This window comes from Loxodonta africana, chromosome 12, assembly GCF_030014295.1.
Source record: "Loxodonta africana isolate mLoxAfr1 chromosome 12, mLoxAfr1.hap2, whole genome shotgun sequence".
Taxonomy (NCBI): domain Eukaryota; kingdom Metazoa; phylum Chordata; class Mammalia; order Proboscidea; family Elephantidae; genus Loxodonta; species Loxodonta africana.
The window spans coordinates 21,447,088-21,468,858 of record NC_087353.1 but is presented as its reverse complement, the minus strand read 5'-3'; the positions used below and the strand labels follow the sequence as shown (position 1 = coordinate 21,468,858).

The window sequence follows — 21,771 nt, the reverse complement described above, 5'->3', positions numbered from 1 at the left end:
TATAAGTGTTCCAGTCTCTCCACAACCTCTCCAACATTTATTATTTTGTGTTTTTTGGATGAATGCCAGCCTTGTTGGAATGAGATGGACTCTCATTGTAGTTTTGATGTGCGTTTCTCTAATAGCTAATGATCCTGACCATTTCCTCATGTATCTGTTAGCTAATTGGGTTATTTTTTAAAGTTACATTTTTTAACCTTCCAAATTCTGTTTATTAAGTAAGCATAGAAAAATCTAAGATGGCATGCACACACAAATAACCTTAGAGGAGAGGCCCATTTCACTTATCCACTATATCCAGAGATTAACAGAAAGGAATTATATGATCATATCCTCACCTTCTAAGATAGTAAAAGACAGGAATAGTTAGAAATTTCTTTAATATGATAAAATACATCTCTTTCAACCAAAAAGCCAGCATCATGCATATAGGAACATATTTCTGTTAAAGCCAAAAGCAAGTGAAGAATATTCCATTATTTAGCGTTGTTTTCGAGGTATTAAGCAATGCAATTAGGAAAGATAAAGTATTTAGATGTATATAAATTAAAAAGGAGGAGGTGAAATTTTGATAGTATTACCAAGCCAAAAAACTTGAGTTCTCACAATATTATTAGTGAGTCAGCTGAGAATTTGTTTTCCTATGTAATTGTTAGAAACTGCACTTAAGTTCCCAGAGTAGCCAATGAAGATGCACTTGATCCATAATGTGGCTGAACTGTGTTACTAATAATGCAGTAGACTCTACAGTGTCCCTTTACAACACTGTTCATATGAAAATCCCTTCTAAGCTCATCCAGCAACGTTGTGAGTACCCAATAACCTGCTGTGGGTAGTTTTAGAAGAAATAAAAGTATAACAACAGTCATTGCTCTTGAGAGAATCACAGACTGGTGGGGGAGATGAATAATTGTGTTATAAGGCATGTGCTAATCTGGCAACTAAGCAACAGCAGGACTAAAAACTGTGGACTCCATGGTCATACAACTAGATGTAACCTCTCAATTTTTCAATGTCCTCACTGGTAAAATGTCAAAAAATAGTACCTACCCCTTAGCAGAGTTGTAAAAAATAAACGCGTTAATACATATAAAGAACTTAAATCTTTGGCTTTGCAGCCCTGGAAAGGAAGTGGGCACTGTCCGTTCCCTTCTTGCTTGGTGCCGCACCACTGGGAGTGGAATTCAAGGGCTGCCGCAGAGATGGGAGAGGTCAGTGGGGTTAGCAGACAGCTGGCCCAGGTCATCCTGTGTGAAGGGCCTTGGTCATTTGAAGAGGCCTATGTGTTTGCCCAAGGTTTCCTATCAGAAGATTAACTTGCTGTAATGGTGTGCCTTGTGTTGTTATTCCAGGTCTGGTGAGCTGTACCTTCTTTCTAGCAGTGAATGGTCTATATTCCTCCAGCGATGATGTAATTGAATTAACGCCATCAAATTTCAACCGAGAAGTTATTCAAAGTGATAGTTTATGGCTTATAGAATTCTATGCTCCATGGTAAGTGTTATGAAATAGTTGTAGATTGTTTATAGTACTTCGTAAATTTTTATGTAGAAAAAATACTATCTAAAAATCTGATTTTATTTAGTCATCTAGCTTATCTAGCTTACTGCTTGTTTAAAAGAAGTTGAGGAGAGGGAAATGGGAAACTCCACAAAGTGTTTAAGAGTCTTCTAAAGGCCATGGAGATTGAGTCAGTAAAAAAACAGTGATAGAAGTAGCTAATTGTTGCAGGAAAGAAGAAAGGGGGGAAAAACTCATAATTTTAAGGAGATACGTACTTATGATGAGGCAAGTAGAATGGGGATGGAAGGGAAACTAATTTTCTGAAGAAAGACTATTGGGGCAAAGGAAATGGAGGAACCAGTGATTGGCTCCATCCTACTTACTGAAGAGGATTGTTTCCTGAAACACGTCAGTAGGAAAAATTCGATTTTGCTTTAAAATTCTCCTCATGGCTCACAAGAATAATTCACTGCTAGAAAAAAAACATGGAAACTAATGGCACAGAGTTACACAGTAAAACCTGCAAAAGCAGGAACCTGTTTAAGGTGGAAACCTGTCAGAGAAGGAAAACTCAAATATTTTCCACTAAAATGAGTGATAGATAAGTAATAAGACTGCCCCCAGTCAAAGGCTGAAAACTTGCGAGACCCAGAAAAACAAGTCAGTCCCCTGTTGAGTTCCAGCTCTCACAGGTTTCACTATATGTAGTCAAAATACAGAATTACACTAATTGTTTATGTAATTAAACATTTAATGCAAAGAACAACGAATAGAAGAGTAGAGGCAAGCCAATGAAAATGATGCAAAATGTACATGAGACTGTCCCTGCCCTGAACTGTCAACCACAAGTACCCTGAGGAGGGGTTAACATCAGCCGACTGTATATAACCTGTGAAGAGGAACTCACGGTGACCTAAAAGCAGGCCTTTTTTTTTTCCCCACTCTATTTTGTTGTTGAGAATATACTCAGGAAAACGTGCACCAATTCAACCATTTCTACATGTACTGTTCAGTGACAGTGATTATATTCTTTGAGTTGTGCAGTCATTCTCACTCTCCTTCTCTGAGTTGTACCTCCCCCATTAACATAAATTCACTGCCCCCGGAAGTTCTTGCCTAATCCTTCAAGTTGCCATTGTCACTTTGATCTCATGTAAAAGATCTTAAAAGAGCTTAATGCTTAAGGCAGACTTTTTTTTTTTTTTTTTTTTTTTACTAGTTAAGGTAAACTATTGTTTGTTTTTAAGAAGACTTCAGGGGACATTTTTGGTTTAAGGTTTAAAGGTTATCGCAGGGCGGTAGTTTCAGGGTTTATCCAGCTTCCATGGCTCCAGAAAGTCTGGAGTCAGTAAGAATTCGAAATTGCGGTTCTGCGTTTTCCCTCTTTTGATCAGGATTCTTCTAAAGAATTAAAGTAGTCGTTTTAAATGTGACCAGTGCCTTACAAGCTGAAGCAGGAGTGTTAAATTCTTAGAGTAACCTGAATTGGGTGTATTTTAGGGTATGCTGGATAAAAGTTTTTACTTTATTGCCTAAATTTTATTCTGTGGAGTACCATGAAACTCGGTTTTGGAAACTCAACACCAGTCCTCGTGGAAAATTTCATTTTATGTCCAGTATAGCAAAAGTTTCAAAGCCAAGTTATAAAGACTTATGATTCATGCAGAAAAAAAGAACAGCTATACAATTGAGGTAAAATCCCTCTACTTTAAAAGTTTATGTTGCCACATTGTGAAAACTATTCATTTTAATACCTTTTCCTATTTTTTAAAAGGCTCCAGTTTCTTGTATGTTAAATTGAAATGATAATTCTACGTGGGTTAGCTTGCTTGTATTAGTAAACACACAAATAGTAATCGAACAAGCTGTGTAGGGTCACTATGAGTTGGAATCGACTCGACGCCAGTGGGTTTTGGTTTAGTTAACTGTTGAATGCCTTTGTGTGCAGTTCGTACAAGTTTGTTTTTTAATCATGTTTGGACTATTTTTATCATTTATGGCATGAATAATTTACTTTGTTTTGAGAGCTAGGAAAGAAGAGACTATACCTCATTGTAAAACTGTACAGACAGCATATTTGAGAAGGCAGCCTCTGGATCATGTCATTAATAATCCTTAAGGCATTGGCAGAGTTTTACTTGATGGTGCTCTGGGTAGGAGAATGTCTAACCTTTTAACCTCCTGATGCCTTGGACTACTTTGGCAGCTTATCGAAGGCTTTAAATCCCTTTTTAGAATAAAGATTTTGATGCAACAGATTTTGATCACAAAACCTGTTGCTGTAGAGTCAATTCCGACTCATAACAACCCTGTAGCACAGAGCAGAACTGCCCCATAGGGTTTTCAGGGAGTGTCTGGTGGATTCGAACTGCCGACCTTTTGGTTAGCAGCCAAACGCTTAACTACAGCACCACCAGGATCACAAAGGAAACCTAAAATAATGAACTACAGTTACCAAAATATTAAATAGATTGTGAAGAGCAAGTACTTTACGAAGACAGCAACTACCGAAATCCAACAGCAGGGATAACAACTGCCATGATTTTGAAATCATGACGAGCATAAACATGTATGGGACAACTATAGTGATATGAAAATAGCTGTGATTTTTTTTTCATGACAAAGTCGCAAGTACTAATCAACTATGGCAGGTTGTTTGCATTCATAATTGAAGAAAATTCTAAATTTCAACTATATGTTAGTGAAAATAGAGATTGTTTTTCCCCTCATCCAAGTTCATGGACACCCCCCCCACCCCACCCACATTTTAATTCACCAATCCTGGGGTGGGAGGGTATATGGACCCTAGGCGAAGAGCCTCTGAATTAGAGGGGGTGGGACAAAGAACTCAGTTTGGCGTTTGTCTTTGGTTCCTGAAAGATACTGGGTGCCATCGAAATGATTCTGACTCATAGCGACCCTATGTGACAGAGTAGAACTGCCCCATAGGGTTTCCTAGGCTGTAATCTTTACAGGAGCAAATTGCGAGGTCTTTTCTCCTGTGGAGCCATTGGGCGGGTTCAGACTGCCAGCCTTTAAGGTTAGCAACCTAGCACTTAACCATTGCATCTCCAGGGCTCCTTCCTGAAAAATAAACCAAACTAAACCTGTGCCATCAAATCGATTCCAACTCATAGTGGCCCTATAGAACAGGGTAGAACTGCCCCATACAGTTTCTGGGGAGCGACTGGTGGATTTGAACTCCCGACCTTTTGGTTAGCAGCCATAGATCTTAACCACTGCACCAAATTTCTTGAGCAATCAAAGTGCCTTTGTTTTCTAAAACAGCCAGGCAACACTTAAACATGTACAATGAGTGGGAGCGCCAAAGACCACACCTGGTCAGCCAGCCTCAAGAAGGAAGGGGGACATGATGCAATCAATCATGCATACGCAGTGAGGCCCCATTGTGACTACACAATGAAACCAGTAAAAGGCCCTGAACACGGAAGTGGTTGGGCTGCCTGGATTAGAGAAGGCATGTACTTTCGGCAGGGTGGTGGCTCCCTAGGGCACCCTGTGAGTCTCTTCATTTGTATTCTTTCTTGTTACAATGAATGAGTAATCTGAAATATAGATACCCTCTGTGAGTTCTGTGAACCGTTCCACAGAGGGCCAGTGAGAGTCAGCAGGCGCTGGCATCTACCTGTTGGTCATTCTGAAGACCTTGTGTGTTCTGACCTGGCTCAGGTGGCTGGGATCAGAGAAAGCTGCATGGGCAGTCGATCTGGAGAGAAGGGGCTGGCAGGTCAGATGTTAAGGGGCTGGACCACCTGCCCTGGTCCCAGCCAACCAAAGATGAGATAGAGGGCTGTTGGGAGTGGCTGGTGAGGGAGATGATGTAGGGAGGTGAGGACTGATTCACTTCTAGGTAAGAATCAGGTTCGTGCTGATCCTTACATAGTTAGCAATGAAGGTGGGATTTGCCCACTTTGCCCCTTGCTTATAAGTCAGAGGGTATGCCAAAATTATATTAATGTGCGTTGATCTGTCTGCATATTGCCCAACATTCAAACTGAGGGGGTATGTACTTGACAAGGAAAATCTGGTGGCATAGTGGTTAAGTGCTACGGCTGCTAACCAAAAGGTCAGCAGTTCGAATCCAACAGGTGCTGCTTAGAAACTGTGAAACAGCTCTACTCTGTCCTGTGTAGGGTTGCTATGAGTCAGAATTGACTCGATGGCAACGGTTACCAGTACTTGACAATCTCTGATTTTAGTCCTTTCATAGAATAAACTGAATTTAAAGAGCACAGGACCCTGTAAATATTTGACTCCTGGACTTCTAAATATCTCCCCTAAGCAATAAGATATACTATATATAAATATACAGAAGCAACATTTCAGGACATTTCCCTAAAGGATCCTGACTTAAAATATTGGGATTGCGTTTAATGAGAGGCGATATTACGTGGTAGTTAAGAATGTGGAATCTAGAATCAGAAAATCACATCAGCTTGGTCATTGCATGGCTGTGTGATATTGGTTAAGTTTCTTAACTTTTCAGCCATTCATCACGTGTAAAAGGAAAATAAACAGTGCCTGCCTTTAGTGTTGTTGGCCAATTAAAAGAAATCATATATGAAAAGTGCTCATCGTGGTGCTAGCACATAGTATTTGCTTGTTAGGTCCTCATCCGTTGTCCTCGAATCAATTCCGATTAATAGTGACCCTATAGGACAGAGTAGAACTGCCCCACATGGTTTCCAAGGCTGTAATCTTTATGGAGGCAGACTGCCACATCTTTGTCCTGTGGAGCAGCCGGTGGGTTCAAACCTCCAATCTTTCAGTTCACAATTAGGTCCTTAGAAACCTCATAAAAAGAGAATTTGCTTTATTTTAAATATATATATATACATAGAGCAAATAATCTATGGGCACATGAACTATGGTGTATTAATATAGTGAATATGGATAGTATACGAATACAGTGAAGATTATACAACAAAAAAAAAGAACAGTATAGCTGCTTACAACTTGAGTGAGTCTTAGAAATCTAAGTTTTGTGTATAATATATATAATCTTTAAAGTACTTTTCTACGTGTGATGCACTCACATTAATTTTTTTTAAAACACTAGTACTTGAGAGGGGAGCAGTGGTGGTTCAGTGGTAGAATTCTCAACTTCCCGTTGGGAGACCCTAATTCAGCTCTTGGAAGAAGTGAGGCCAGAATGCTCCATAGAGGCAAGGATGGTGAGACTGCGTCCCACATACTTTGGACATGTTGTCAGGAGGGATCAGTCCCTGTAGAAGGACATCATGCTTGGCAGAGTACAGGGTCAGCGGAAAAGAGGAAGACCCTCAACGAGGTGGATTGACACAGTGGCTGCAACAACGAGCGCAAGCATAACGACGATTGTAAGGATGGCTCAGGACCGGGCAGTGTTTTGTTCTCTTATGCATCGGGTCGCTATGAGTCGGAACTGACTCGACGGCACCTAACAACAACAACAATTCAGCTCCCAGCCAGTGCACTTCATGCAGAGCCACCGCCCATCTGTCAGTGGAGACTTCCCTGTGGCTATGATGCTTAACAGATTACAGTGGCGCTTCCAGACCAAGATGGACTAGAAGAAAAGGCCTGGTGATGTACTTACAAGAATCTGCCAGTGTAAACCCTATCGATCACAACAGTCTGATCAGCAACCCACGATGGGGATGGCACAGGACAAGGCAGCATTTTGTTTCATTGTGTGCAGGGTCGTCGCCTTGGTGGACAGCCAACTTGATGGCAGCTAACAACAATAATAGCTAAAAGATTAGTTATTTTTTCTTGTGTTTCTTTCTCTCTTTTTATGGTATCACGTGCTTTCCAACTTGTTAGGCTTACTCATTCAGGTCTATGTGTGCGTCCTTAACTCCAGAAGTAGCCCCTGTTAGCTGAAGAACATTGAAAGCAGCACCGGAGATCTAGGCTATAAATACAGATACCTTACCTATAAAAGGAAAAGATTGGACTAGGTCAGGGAACATCGAATCTTAATAGGTTAAGAATCACGAGTAGAACTTATTAAAATGCAGATTCTTGGACCCCTTCCCTGGGAGCTCTGTTTTCCTGGGGCCCATGAATCTGCCTTTTGTCTAGCCTTACTCCTTGGGCCACACACTGAGGCACACTGGACCAGGTAAACTCTAATGGACCTGTTCGAGCCCAGTGTTAGGAATTGATACAGCTTAATGGAGCGGTGAATCTGAAACTTTTTCTACTAGGATGGTATGAAAAATGATTGTGGTAAAAGTCATAAAATGGTAATTTTTGTTAAGGTCACTGATCATGTTTTATTAGTGTTTGTACTCCGTGCAAGCCCCTGCCCCTGCCCCCAGTCCATCTCACTTAAGAAATCATTGATGGATTTTTTGTTATTGTTGTTTAAATTGGGGATCAAAGGCTTTAACTGCTGCCTTATTGTATTTTTATCTCCTAAAAGGTGTGGCCACTGCCAAAGATTAACACCAGAATGGAAGAAGGTAGCAACTGCATTAAAAGTAAGTTTCTAAGATGTTCAAATTCACTTATATATGTTTAAAAACACATACAAAGGGGTTTAATGACATCTAAGAAGTTAATTTGCATATTGAGGCTCAAAACCTTTGTTTATTTGTCAAAATCAGAGAGCAAGAGGATAACAGATATTTTGGTTTTTATGTTGTCTATTTTTGTTAATTATGTTTTCCACACGTATGACAGAATTACTCTCAGTCACCCTAATTCTGGGAGTTGCAGAGTCCCCTCCCTGGGCTGTCTTGGATTTCATCCATTATTCTACTTTAAGATCCTCTTTTTATGATTTCCCAGACAAAAGCCCTCATTAACTGTGTTTTTTAACTTAACCTACTCTTATCTTGTCTCTGAGTTTACATGAATCAGATGACAGGCCCAGTGGAATCTGTTGTAATTGAAAGAAAAATACGTGTTTTGCTACTCTTTCTGCAGGATGTTGTAAAAGTCGGTGCAGTTGATGCAGATAAGCACCAGTCCCTAGCAGGGCAGTATGGCGTGCAGGGATTTCCTACCATCAGGATTTTTGGATCCAACAAAAACAGACCTGAAGATTATCAGGGTAAGAACTTTTCATCTCCATTCCCCTGGTTGGAATTATAATTTGAGCAGGTAGGTGAGAAATAGGAGAGAGCCTGTAACCTGTGAGCTCTGCTACCTGCAAGTTTCTCAACCTCTTTGTGTCAGAATTTCCTTATGTCTAAAATGGTATAGAGGATTCTTACCTCCTCTGAATTATTCTGAAGATTAAATGAAATGTGTGTCATACAAGTAAAAGTTTTGTTATTTATGCTAGTTTAGGCCCACGCGACTTTAGCAGTGACAGAGTAATCGTGTTCTATGATTCTCTCTTGTCTTTCTCATTATAATTACTTAAAATATTCTTGCTCTAACGTTTCCACTTTACTGAAGGAGAAGGGTCGAGCACATTGACATGGGAAAAGAAGATCGTCTAATCCAAGAGTCACTTTAAATTATCTGTTGATGTTGTTACGGGTTATTTTGCCCATGAATCTTTATGCCTTCTAAACATACAGCATTTGAATATTAAGGCTGTTATTTAGTCTCCTACTAATAGTACGTAAAGTAAATTCTTCCTGTTCTGTATATAATTGTGAATACCTGCTATGAGTCGGTGAGGTAACTGACAGAATTCTGGCTCCAGGCTCCCAAGGCTAAACGTTATTTCAGTCACACTGTCCTTTTATAGAACAGCTGTATTGTTCAAGATACCCCAAGTGGATCATTGTATTGAAGAAGCTCAGAATTGCTGGGTTGGGTCAGATCCATGCTTCTAATAAAAATATCGACCATAATAGTATTTAAAGTTTAAATTATGGCTAATTTAATCAGTTAATTTTTTTCAAGAAGATTTTGTTACATGGGACCTGTAAGTAACAGAACTTGGAGTCTGACGTCTTAGTTTTTTGCTGTATGTGAGAAGTGCAGGCTTGCAGGGAGGTGGAGAATCAGCATCATAGCGAAACAAAGAGTTACTGTAGTGTCCGTACTGGTGTCTCGTATCCAGCTGATAGAGAAATCCTCAGAAAAGGGAAAGGGAAGGGAGTACAAAATCTGTGTTGTGTGAGCACTGGCCTGTTCCTAACTGCCAGCTTCACCACACTTTTGCTTTGTGACAAAATACTTAATCATTCAGAATCTGTTTCTTATCTGTAAAGAAGTTTAATTGAAATATTACACATAAAACATGAGACAAATACTTGGTAAATGTCATCGTATTTTGTACATCTCTAAGCTAAGGGTCGGAATACTTGGAGAGAAGGCCTTTGTTGTTGTTGGGTGCTATTGAGTTGATTCCAACTCATAGCTGCCCCATGTGACACAATAGAAGTACCCCATAGCGTCTTTTTGGCTGTAATATTTATGGAAACAGATAGCCAGGTCTTTCTTCTGAAGAGCCGCTAGGTGGGCTTGAACTGCCAACCTTTCGGTTAGCAGCTAAGTGCTTAACTGTTGCACCACCTGGGCCTCAGATACATCATTTCTTCTAGGCTCCCCAACTCTAAAGTTCTATGGAGTGTTCAATTTCATTTTTTTGAGTAAACACCTGCTTTTCTGCTTTGGAATAATAATTTGCTGTAGTTCGCTAACTTGTAAAAATTGCATGTTTAGAGCAGAGGTTGACATTTGGCCCACTGCGTGTTTTTGAAAATAAAGTTTTTTGGAACACAGTCATGCCTGTTTGCTTAGATATTGTCCATGGCTGCTTTTGCACTACAGCAAGAAAGTCGAGCAGTTGCAACAGACAGTATGGCCTGCAGTGCTTAAAATATTTACAGTCTGGCCCTTTTGGGTATATTGACCCCTAGTCTAAGATGAGAAAGAATTTCCAATATTTATTCCTAATTTGTGGGTAACAATCACCATAAATCCAATGGAGATTAATCAAATCCCCACTACTTTCCTACTTCTTAGTCATCTTTGACACCAGCTACCCACACAACACTCCCTCTCTGACCCTGGCACCCAGAGCTAGATCAGAGCTCACAAGTTAAAAGGACACTGTCCTTCAGACTCCAAATAGGCAGATGCCACCTGCAAACCCGAGAGTCTACACAACAGTCCTACTTCTGATCTGTTGGCCGCAAATTTGGGGTTTTCCTGCTACCCTTTCAGGATACCAGCCGCAAGCTTGGGGGCCTCCCCTGGGCCTGGCTCCCACTACTCCACTGAGTTTGATAATTACAGATTAATTGTATCGAAAGGATACAAATCAGGACCATAAGGAAGAGACACATGGGCGAGGTCTGGGCGGGTTCCCAGCACAGAGCTTCCATATCCCAAAGACAGCATGTCATCCATCCTCACTTTGCCAACAAGGAAACTTCCAGGTGCAGGGCCTTTACTGGTCTCAGTCATCATCTAATCAGGATTGAGACCTCGTTACATATGCATGCAAGGTTACATCATACCTCCTGACCAGGTGGTCTTTCTGGTCTAGCCAGTCCCACTCATTACCACAAATCTCAGGTGTGGTGTGGAGATTTTAGATAATAAAAGCACCTCAATTACTAAAGAAATTCCAAAGGCTGTCTCTCAGGAACCAAGAACAAAGGCCAAATTGTTTTCGTTTTGGAAAGGTGATTCATTACCACACATCTACTGTGTTTCTTGATGCGGTGTGTTTTCAGATAGAGACCAGAGAGGGGCACTGGCTCAGAAGATGCAGATAACTGAAGTCGCTAAGGAGCAGTAGGCAGTTTTTATGTTGCGGGCTTGCCCAGCTGTGTTATGGAAGTGACATGCTTGATAATCGTGTTCTGCCTCCCTGACTGAGACTACCTGAACACAATCTTAGTGTTGCTATACTGTATTTTCTTTCTGATGTCAGGTCTGAAGTGTTCTGAAAAGTTATTAGCTTTTTCTGGACAATTTGACTAGAGAACTTTATTTTAAAAAAAGAAAGATGAAACTTTCTAAAGAGATACTATCGAAGTTCCTGTCTGTGAACTCTGAAGATAGCCTCATGGTGTATATTATTCCTTATACTTCCATGTCAGTTAATAGCCACCGGACTTTTTTTCTTGAGTGTATAGTTTTCTGCAGACTTCAAATGCTATTGTCATCTTGCCTCATTGAGGTTAAATACAGGGTTTTTACTCTTATATTAGGATTAAATTCAGATTGAGAGCCAGTTAGCTTAATAACTGTTTAGGAAAGACAGAAGTTAATTTCTGTCTCTCATTCAGAGCTGGCATGCTACTTCATGGTATCAGGGATCCGGACTCTTGTTGCTTGGCCATGTGTGTTTTCCATCTCCAAAGCCATCTCATTGTTCAAGATTAAGCTGGAACTGTAGCCATTGTGTCCTCATTTTAGCCATCAGGAAAGGGGAAGTGAAGGATACTTCTCAGAATTTGTATTCACCCTTCACCTTCCACCCCGTTATTCGGAAGTTAGTCACATGCTCACCAGTGGGTGCAGAGAAGGCCGGGAATTGTAGAATTTATTCCAGACAACCTTGGGCCTAGCAAAGGGGAGCTCTCTTGCTCTGGGTGAAGGTGGAAATAGCTTATGGATAGATGACAAACAGTCTTAGCTCCACTGTTCTATTCTTTGGCTTCTTCTTCAGCAGCTACAACAATGGGCATGTTCTGTTTTTATTCTCTCATGGGTCTTCTGAAGACAATTTGATTTCATGAGATGCTTGGCACATACACCATAACCTGTTGTTAGTTGACATTGAGTCAATTCTGACTCAGGGCGATCCCATGTGTGCAGAGTACGATGGCTTCATAGGGTACATAAACAATATTCAGGTATTGAAACATTGTGTTCTTATAATTTTTTTTTCTTATTTATACTGTCAGTAAGGAAGAACTTCATGGCTCATCATCTCTTGTAGACTTCAACGTATTTTACAACTAATAAACTCTTCAGTATATCTGATTGATTGTTTTCCTTTCTCTGTATCTTTCTCGAGACTTTTTAAAATATTTTGAGTGGGGGGTGAGTGTCTCATCTCAGATGAAGATGAATACTCCTTTTAAGTTTTTTTGAATAGAATATTTGCTTTTGCCCCTACTCTTTAGGGCAGTAGGTTGTCATTGAAAGGTTTTTTGACTGATTAACTTACTTACAGGAATTGATTTCTTAAAGATTTTGATTGGAGGACCTTTACAGTGATGCAAGTCTTGAGGCAGCAGAACTAAAAAAGATCTCTAAATTTATAACCCTGAAAGTCATTCTTAATGATTAAGACAACCCACAGATACTTGAGTTCCTGAAATAATAGTGGGTGCTGGCCCCAGGATGGCAGAAGTGAATGAATGGCTGATGAAGCAGTAGAAAAGCTTATTAAAAGGCATCAGACCATTCACAGATGCTTTGAGAGAGCTGGAGAACCTGGCTCAAGGCTAATAATCTTCTAGGATCAAGACTCTTGTGACGAGAAAACCACTGGCACCCATTCCCGCTCTAACTGAGCACTGGAGGAAACCGCTGCCTGACTTGCAGCAAAGCAGGTTCCACCCAGGGCCTCCCTCACAGTTGCTGACTTCTGAGTCTGGCGCAGCACATCTGAACGAAGGGGCGTAGATCTGTCCTAGGTGCAAAAGAAGCTGAGAATCGAAGGGGAAGACAACTATTTGAGAAAATCCCTCAAATATAGCAAGAATATTCAGAAGGATTGGCACCCAGAAAGCATGATCAAATGAAGAGCTTTTTCTTTTTTTAGTGAGGGTGGGGAAATGGGTACTCTCATCTGTTGCTGGGAGGAAGGTAAGTTATTAGTGAAGGGCGATTTGGTCTGCAGAAACCTATTGGAATAAAAAAAAAAGCATGTATGCTTTGTCTTGGCAGTTGTGTCCACCTCTAGAAATATTTTTTGCAGATAAATTTATAGCTGGCAAACATACACAAATACAGGCAGGGATAGTCATTGAACCCTCAATTGTAATAAAAAGATTGGAAATAATATAGGTCAGTTGGGGCCTGTGTACATAAATGATCATGTATCCATGTGGTGGAATACCACGCAGCTGTTTAAAAGACATGAAGCAGTCCTCTGTGTGATTTGGGAAGCTTCTGAGGTAAATTGTTCAGGGAATATAGAAAGGCAGCAGAGCAGTGGACACAGCATACTCTGATTTGTGCAGAAAGAAAACACACCACACTTGCTTGTAACTCAATAGACCGTCTCTGAAGGAGGAGGGGGATACGTGAGAAATTGGAGATGATGCTTTGGTGGCTGAGAATCAAAGAAGGGCGGAAGAAAGGTGTTACATTATACAGCCCTTCGTACTTTTTCGATTTTGTATTATGGACATGTATTAGAAGTTTTTCAATATTCAAGCCTTGATAAGAGACGGGAATTGCAGATAAGTCACTGGAAATTATATTACCCGGTCATAACAGCTGCTAGCATTTTGTATATATTTTTAGGATTTTTTAAAAGTGTAGATAAGCATTTTAATGAGTATATTTTCATTTTAAAAATAAGTTGTACTTCACACTTAATACTGTTTTATAATCTAGTTTCTTTCATTCAGCATATTGTGAATATCTTTATGTCAATAAATATACATTTGTATCATTTTTAATGGCTCTACAGTATTCTTTTGAATTCAGTCTGTTGATGGGCATTTTGGTTGTTTTCAGTATCTTGCTACTGTAGGCCATGGTATAGGATATTATATAATTTAACAATATGTTTAGTATAAAAATATACCCTTTTGTTCAGTAGTTTGGCAAACTAATTTTCCCCAGGATGATACACAAAACGAAACTTTCTTAGTTTTGTTCAGGTCTCTACATCTTTAATAATTCATCCTAACTATCTTTCACTCTAAAATCTTATTTCATCTGTTGAAATTCAAGCCTTTATTCCATTACCCTTAAGGCCACTTAATGCAGTCACCTAAGATCTTTCTAGAACACTTGAATCATTATGCTCCTCCCTTGTTCTAGAAAGCTTGACTCCACATATCCTGTGGGTTACATTTAAACCCCTTAGGCCGACTCCCAACTTTACCTATCTCTACGCTCCAGCGTGATGTCCATGTCTTCCCAAAAAAGAGGCCTGGTTTGCTTTCCAGTTACTTGGCTTCAAAGGTACCTCTTTTTCCACAAAGTCTTTCCTATCCACTGTCTCACAGAAACAGTATTTTCCTCATTCGGTACTTGTACTTAGAAAGTTCCCTGTCTTCCTTACTTGATAATAAGCTTCTTCATCTTCAGCGTACATGTCATATACTCAGTAGTGATTTGGTGGATTACTCTCCGTTTCTCATTCGTAGGTGGTATTTACAAGTGAGCAGGAAGTTCTTGCTCACACTAATAACAGAAAATGGAAGAAGAGGAATTAGCTTTCCAAGCACAAGATGCGTCCTGGGGGGAAAGTGTACTCTGTCCTAAATACACACGTGTTAGATCGGTTTGAACATCAGCTGAAGCTAACCAATAAATACGGCAAGGTGGCCCGCTACCATCGCTCCGTCTGACTGTCCTTTGTTTTCCTGTAGGTGGCAGAACAGCTGAAGCCATTGTAGATGCCGCTCTCAGTGCTGTAAGACAGCTTGTAAAGGATCGCCTCGGGGGAAGGAGTGGTGGATATAGTTCTGGAAAACAAGTAAGGCTCCATCATTTCAGTTTTTAGTGTGTGATACTTTTGAAGCCTGAATGTAGACTTCTGGTAGAAGATCATTTGTTTTTTCTTTTAAAGTTTTTAATTGGTGAACTTTACATTAAAAAAAGAATAGGGGTTGGGTCAGCTGACCCCAGGGGGAGTCAGAGCTACCTCGCCTGCTCATTGTGGCCTCCTGTCAGTCAACACTGCCATAGCCAGTCAGTCCTGGGGCATCTTGCCGTGACTGCAGGCCACGAACCAGGCCCCCAAATAGGTTTCCTACAGCCAAGGTGAAATAGAAAAGTTTGGACTGCAGAAGGAGAAAGAGCTCCCAGCCAAGGGTGCTGGGTCAGGACAGAACACGGATGAAATTTGGATAACCTTTGGCCTGTATGTGGCAGTTGGCCCAAAAGCCATAGAAAATTCTACATAAATAGATAGGGAAAATGAGGACGAGAAAGAGGTTCCCATTCGTGGATTGGTACTGTAGATGCCTTTATAGGGAATGATGCAGCTTAGTCATGATGCCCGTATGTGCTCGTGAAAAGGCATTAAATTCTTACATATTGTGTATGTCTGTGTTTACGGTGGCCCTTCACGCTTATAAAACTAGAAAAGCTAGCTTCTTTGTATAGCTGTAAAATGTGTCCAAAGTTTTCACAGTCTTGTCTTTTATTCCAGGCTTAGACATTTAATGAGCATGGTTGTCTCCTTTTTTTTTGTAATCCCCGTGTTATTTGCCCAGGCAACAGGAAGCAATATAACAATACTGTGATTTAGTACTGAAGAAAATTCTTGGACAAAAGAAAAGGATTAAATGTTATTTTTAGCTTTTGTGAATGTTAGGGGACTTTATTTATGAAAAGACAGTAATTGCAGTTATCTGTAGCATCCTGAGATAAAGCAAGAACAATCCTTGCTTGGATCTGAAATAGAACAGTGTTACTAAAAGTGTTATTAAAGTTTCTCCTAAAAAAGGCAGGTGATACAATTGAAGTACATGATGTATTTTATACTTATATATATTGGTCTTTATTGAAAGTAGCCTGTTGACCATGTAAAAATAGTAATATTAAGGAATGCCCCCAATTTCAATTGAATAGTTTTTACTTGAAGAATAAAAATTCTAAAACTTCTTTAAGATGTGGACATGATTAATGTTCTCACACACACACACACACACACACACACACAGAGTTAGTTCTGACTCATAGCAACCCTGTGTACAATAATGAAACTGCCTGATCCTGCGCCTCACAGTTGTTATACTTGAGCCCGTTGTTGCAGCCACTATGTCAACCCATCTCCTTGAGGGTCTTCCCTTCTTTTGCTGACCCTTTACTTTACCAAGCATGCTGTCCTTTTCCAGTGGCAGGTCTCTCCTGATAACGTGTCCAAAGTATTTGAGACGAAGTCTCACCATCCTCATTTCTAAGGAGCATTCTGGTTGTACTTCTTCCAAAACAGATTTGTTCATTCTTCCCGCAGTTCATGGTATATTCAATATTCTTTGCCAGTACCATAATTGAAAGATACAAGTTATTCTTCGGTCTTCTTATTCATTGTCCGACATTGGCATATATATCAGAAGACTGAAAATACCATGGCTTGGTTCAGGAACACCTTAATCCTGAAAGTGGCATCTTTGCTTTTTATTTTTAGCCCTTTAAAGAGGTCTTTTGCAGCAGATTTGCCCAGTGCATAATGTTGTTTGCTTTCTTGACTGTTGCTTCCGTGGGCGTTGATTGTGGATCCAAGTAAAATGAAATCCTTCACAACTTCAGTATTTTCTCTGTTTATCATGATAATACTTTATTGGTCCAATTGTGAGGATTTTTGTTTTCTTTATGTTGAGGGGAAACCCTGATGGCGTAGTGGTTAAGAGCTATGGCTGCAAACCAAAGGGCCGGCAGTTCAAATCCATGAGGTGCTCCTTGGAAACTCTATGGGGTAGTTCTACCCTGTCCTGTAGGGTCGCTATGAGTTGGAATCGACTTGACGGCACTGGGTTTGGTTTTTTTGGTTTTATGTTGAGGTGTAATCCATACTGAAGGCTGTGGTCTTTGGTCTTCATCAGTAAGTACTTCAAGTCCTCTTCACTTCCAGCAAGCAAGGTTGTGTTATTTGCATTTTTCATGTTGTTAATGAGACTTCCTCCAATCCTGATGCCATATTCTTCTTTATATAGTCCGACTGTTCAGACTGCTTGCTCAGCATACAGATTGAACACACGTGATGAAAGGATACAACCCTGATGCACACCTTTCCTGATTTTAAGCTGTGCAGTATCCCCTTGTTCTGTTTGAACAACGGCCTCTTAGTCTATGTACAGGTTCCTCCTGAGCACAGTTAAGTGTTCTGGAATTCCTGTTCTTTGCATTGTTATCCATAACTTGTTATGATCCACACAGCCTAATGCCTTTGCATAGTCAATAAAACACAGGTAAACATCTTTTTGGTATTCTCTGCTTTCAGCCAAGATCCATTTGACATCAGCAGTGATATCCCTGATTCCATGTACTCTTCTGAATCTAGCTTGAATTTCTGGCCATTCCCTGTCGATGCACTGCTGCCACTGTTTTTGAATTATCTTTGCAAAATTTTACTTAAGTGTGATATTAATGATATTGTTAAATAATTTCCACATTCTGTTGAATCACCTTTCTTGAAAATGGGCACAAACATGAATCTCTTCCAGTCAGTTGGCCAGGTTGCCGTCTTCCAAATTTCTTGGCATAGACGAGTGAACACCTCCAGCACATCATCTGTTTGTTGAAACGTCTCAATTCGTATTCTAGCAGTTCCTCGAGCCTTGTTTTTTGCCGGTGCCTTCAGTGCAGCTTGGATGTCTTCCTTCAGTACCGTTGGTTCTTTATCATATGCTACCTCCTGAAATGGTTGAAGGTCGGCCAATTTTTTTTGGTATAGTGACTCTGTGTATTCCTTCCATCTTCTTTTGATGCTTCCTGCGTTGCTTAATATTTTGCCCATAGAATCCTTTAAATTGCAACTCGAGGCTTGAATTTTTTCTTTAGTTCTTTCAGCTTGAGAAATGCCGAGTGTGTTCATCCCTTTTGGTTTTCTAACTCCAGGTCAGAGCACATTTCATTATCATACTTTGTCTTCTCGAGCTACCTTTTGAAATCTTCTGTTCAGCTCTTTTACATGATCATTTCTTCTGTTCCTTTAGATCCTCTACATTCAGGAGCAAGTTTCAGAGTCTCTTCTGGCCTCCGTTTTGGTCTTTCTTTCCTCTCTTTATAATGACCTCTTGCCTCCTTCATGTATGGAGTCCTTGATGTCATTCTATAACTCTTATGATCTTTGGTCATTAGTGTTCACGAGTCAAATATATTCTTGATATGGTCTCTCAACTCAGGTGGAATGTACTCAGGGTCATGCTTTGGCTCTCGCGGACTTGTTCTAATTTTCTTCAACTTGAGTTTGCAATTAAAGTTGAGCAATTGATGGTCTGTTCTGCAGCTGGCTCCTGGCCTTGCCCTGACTGATGATATTGAGCTTCTCCATCATCTCTTTCTACATATGTAGATTTGATGCCAGTGTGTTCCATCTGGTGAGGTCCACATGTATAATCGCCATTTATGTTGTTGAGAAAGGGTATTTGCAACGAAAAAGTCATTGGTCTTGTGAAATTCTTTCCTGAGATCTGTGGTGTCGTTTCTATCACCAAGGCCATATCTTCCAACTACCAATCCTTTTTTGTTTCCAACTTTCACATTCCAATCACCGGTAATTTTCAGTGCATCTTTAGTGCATGTTTGATTGATTTCAGACTGCAGAAGTTGGTAAAAATCTTGAATTTCTTCATCTTTGGCTAGTGTGTAAATGTGAATAGTAGTAGTATTAACTGGTCTTTCTTGTAGGTGTATGGATATTATCCTATCACTGACAGCATTGTACTTCAGAATAGATATTGAAATGTTCTTTTTGATTATGAATGTGATACCCCATTCTTCAACTTGTCATCCCCAGCGTGGGTTTTACTGGCGAATTTTTTACAAAAGTAGACTGCCAGGTATTTCTTCGTAGTCTTAGTCTAGAAGCTCCACCATGGGTGACGTTGCTGGTATTTGAAATACCGGTGGCATAGCTTCCAGCAACACACAAGCCACCACAGTATGACACAAACTGACAGACTGAGTGGTAGGTACATACATATATACCTCTGTCCTCTGTGTGTGCACACACACACACAGAGTTATAATTGGAATGGTGTTCTTTTTGGCCAAGTTGTAATTTAAGATTTTGCATATGCTTAAATAACAGGGCAGAAGTGAAAGTTCAAGTAAGAAAGACGTGATTGAACTGACGGACGACACCTTTGATAAAAATGTCCTTGAGAGTGAAGATGTTTGGATGGTTGAGTTTTATGCTCCTTGGTGTGGACACTGCAAAAAGTAAGTGTTGTTCACTGAGTCTTTTAAGTCAGTGAACTTGTAGTGCATGTATTTGGTTCATTTTCAAAGATGTGAAATGGATAATAGGTATCCTCCAAGATATTCTGCAGAAAAACTGATTCTAAATGAATGTTAAGCCTTAGCATTAGTGCCTAGAGTTCCTTTTATCATTTCAAGAATTAACAAGGGAGTAGGATCCAGATTTGGGGGAAGTAATGAAGGATTGGAAGGAAACCCTGGTGGCGAGCGGTTAAGAGTTCAGCTGCTAACCAAAAGACTGGCAGCTCGAATCCACCAGGCGCTCCTTGGAAACCCTGTGGGGCAGTTCTACTCTGATAGGGTTACTGTGAGTCAGAATTGACTGGATGGCAGTGGGTTTGGTTTTTTGTTTTTTTTTTTTTGAATGAAGGATTGGAAACCAAGTGTGAAGGGTAGCATCATAAGTTTGTGAAGCTACATACAGTATGGTTTCCAGGTGTGACTTATCTGAATTGGACAAAAAGCTACGTAAAATATATTTGCTTTGAGTTGAAATGCACTTTTAAAATGTATATCTTTTTCCACAGCCTAGAGCCAGAATGGGCTGCTGCAGCTACTGAAGTAAAAGATCAAACAAAAGGAAAAGTGAAACTAGCAGCTGTAGATGCTACAGTTAATCAGGTCCTAGCCAGCCGATACGGGGTGAGTGTATTTATAAGCCTCATTTCTTTGTAAAGTACGTGTTATTTTCGAGTGTTTCCTTATTTGGTACTCCAGGCCTCCTTATGGGGCAGGAGGGGAAGTGTTCAACCAGTCTGTAAATAAGGATGTGAGGGTTAGCGTAAGTCACCTTATTGACAAAACTATTCAGTCTGGAACTAAGGGCTGTCCTATTTTTGTTTTTTAACATCACACTACTTCTGTGTTCTTAACGTAGCTCAGCTTGCCCAAGTTTCCACAGGGTTTTCATATGGCTTTTGAAAGGTGACCCATTTGTTTGAGAACAGATACATTGTATTAACTGTAGGCCCAGGGCTTGAGTAAGATTTGGCTAACCTTCATGGTCTGTTAGAGACTCCCCGATGGACACTACCTGTGTGTGTCGCCCTTTGACATTGATGCACACTGAAACGTTTTTGTTAAAGTACCTCCAACGTGGTTTTAGGAACAATAAAGATTGTGTTGTCTTTAATTAATGTTATTTTTACATTGTACACTGCTTTTTTTTTTTTTTTTTTAATAGATTAGGGGATTTCCTACAATCAAGATTTTTCAGAAAGGCGAGTCTCCTGTGGATTATGATGGCGGTCGGACAAAGTCTGACATAGTTTCACGGGCCTTAGATTTGTTCTCTGATAATGCCCCACCTCCTGAGCTGCTTGAGGTAAACCAGCTAAATCGTTCATAGTAAGGAAGGCTTTCCCTGTCTGATAGTGGGAAATACTAAAGTGATTTGAACTTTCAAACGGGCGAAAAGATGCCTAATGAATTGCTTCTTTCCATAGCTTTTAGCAGTAAAGTAATTGCACTGTGAGCAAAAATGTACCTAAGCTTCTTAAAAATGGAGTGGATCCAGTCACTTTTTCATTTATCGTTCTCAAAATAATAACTAGTGTTTATTGTGCACATAGCCACGTAATTTTCCGATGCTTTCATCTAGATTGTTTTCATTTACATGAAAAATAATAGATACCATTTTTATCCCTTTTTTTGCATATGGGAAACAGGCATGGAGTGCTTCCTAAAGCAATTTTTTTAAGCTCATATAAATAATAAGTGGCAGAGCCACGATAGGAGCCCAAGCATTCTGATTTCAGAGATTATGTGTATATACTGTAATAGAGCAAAATGAATTGTCTGAATTCAGAAGAATCAGGATCAGCACAAAGCTGGTTCCTAGGAAGCAGAGGTCACGTATATCTCCACCTTGCACTTCTCCGTTACTTCTGACACTAGCCACACCCCCACGGTACTCCCTACTTCTCTGCTGAGTTCCATAATTCATTGCAATAGCCACACAGAACTCACAGACCATACTCACAGTCATGTGGCTTATTAAGGAAGTAACAGGCTACAACTTAGGTTCAGGATCAACTTGAAAGTCACAGGAACAGCTTGGGATTAGCGTCAGGGAGCCCACAGGCAAGATCGGGAAGGGTCCCCGAAGTGGAGAGCACTTCTCTGTCTTCTACAGTGCAGTACAGCTTCTGACCAGGACAGCTCTCAGAGCAAAAAGGCTGATGGAGCAGACCAGCTCTCTCTGGAACAGCTCTAACACTGTTT

At 40.2% G+C, this 21,771-nt stretch overlaps 1 protein-coding gene across 1 annotated transcript in view; it reads left to right on the top strand.

Annotated features, from left to right (window-relative positions):
- The window catches only part of PDIA6 (protein disulfide isomerase family A member 6), a 39,620-nt gene that overhangs the window by 6,786 nt on the left and 11,063 nt on the right, over nucleotides 1–21,771 (top strand). Inside the window, exons 2-8 of the mRNA XM_003411886.4 lie at nucleotides 1,353–1,494; nucleotides 7,934–7,991; nucleotides 8,440–8,566; nucleotides 14,988–15,094; nucleotides 19,379–19,509; nucleotides 20,076–20,190; nucleotides 20,732–20,872. Coding sequence (XP_003411934.1) covers nucleotides 1,353–1,494; nucleotides 7,934–7,991; nucleotides 8,440–8,566; nucleotides 14,988–15,094; nucleotides 19,379–19,509; nucleotides 20,076–20,190; nucleotides 20,732–20,872 — 821 coding nt within the window. The remainder of the gene's footprint in view (nucleotides 1–1,352; nucleotides 1,495–7,933; nucleotides 7,992–8,439; nucleotides 8,567–14,987; nucleotides 15,095–19,378; nucleotides 19,510–20,075; nucleotides 20,191–20,731; nucleotides 20,873–21,771) is intronic.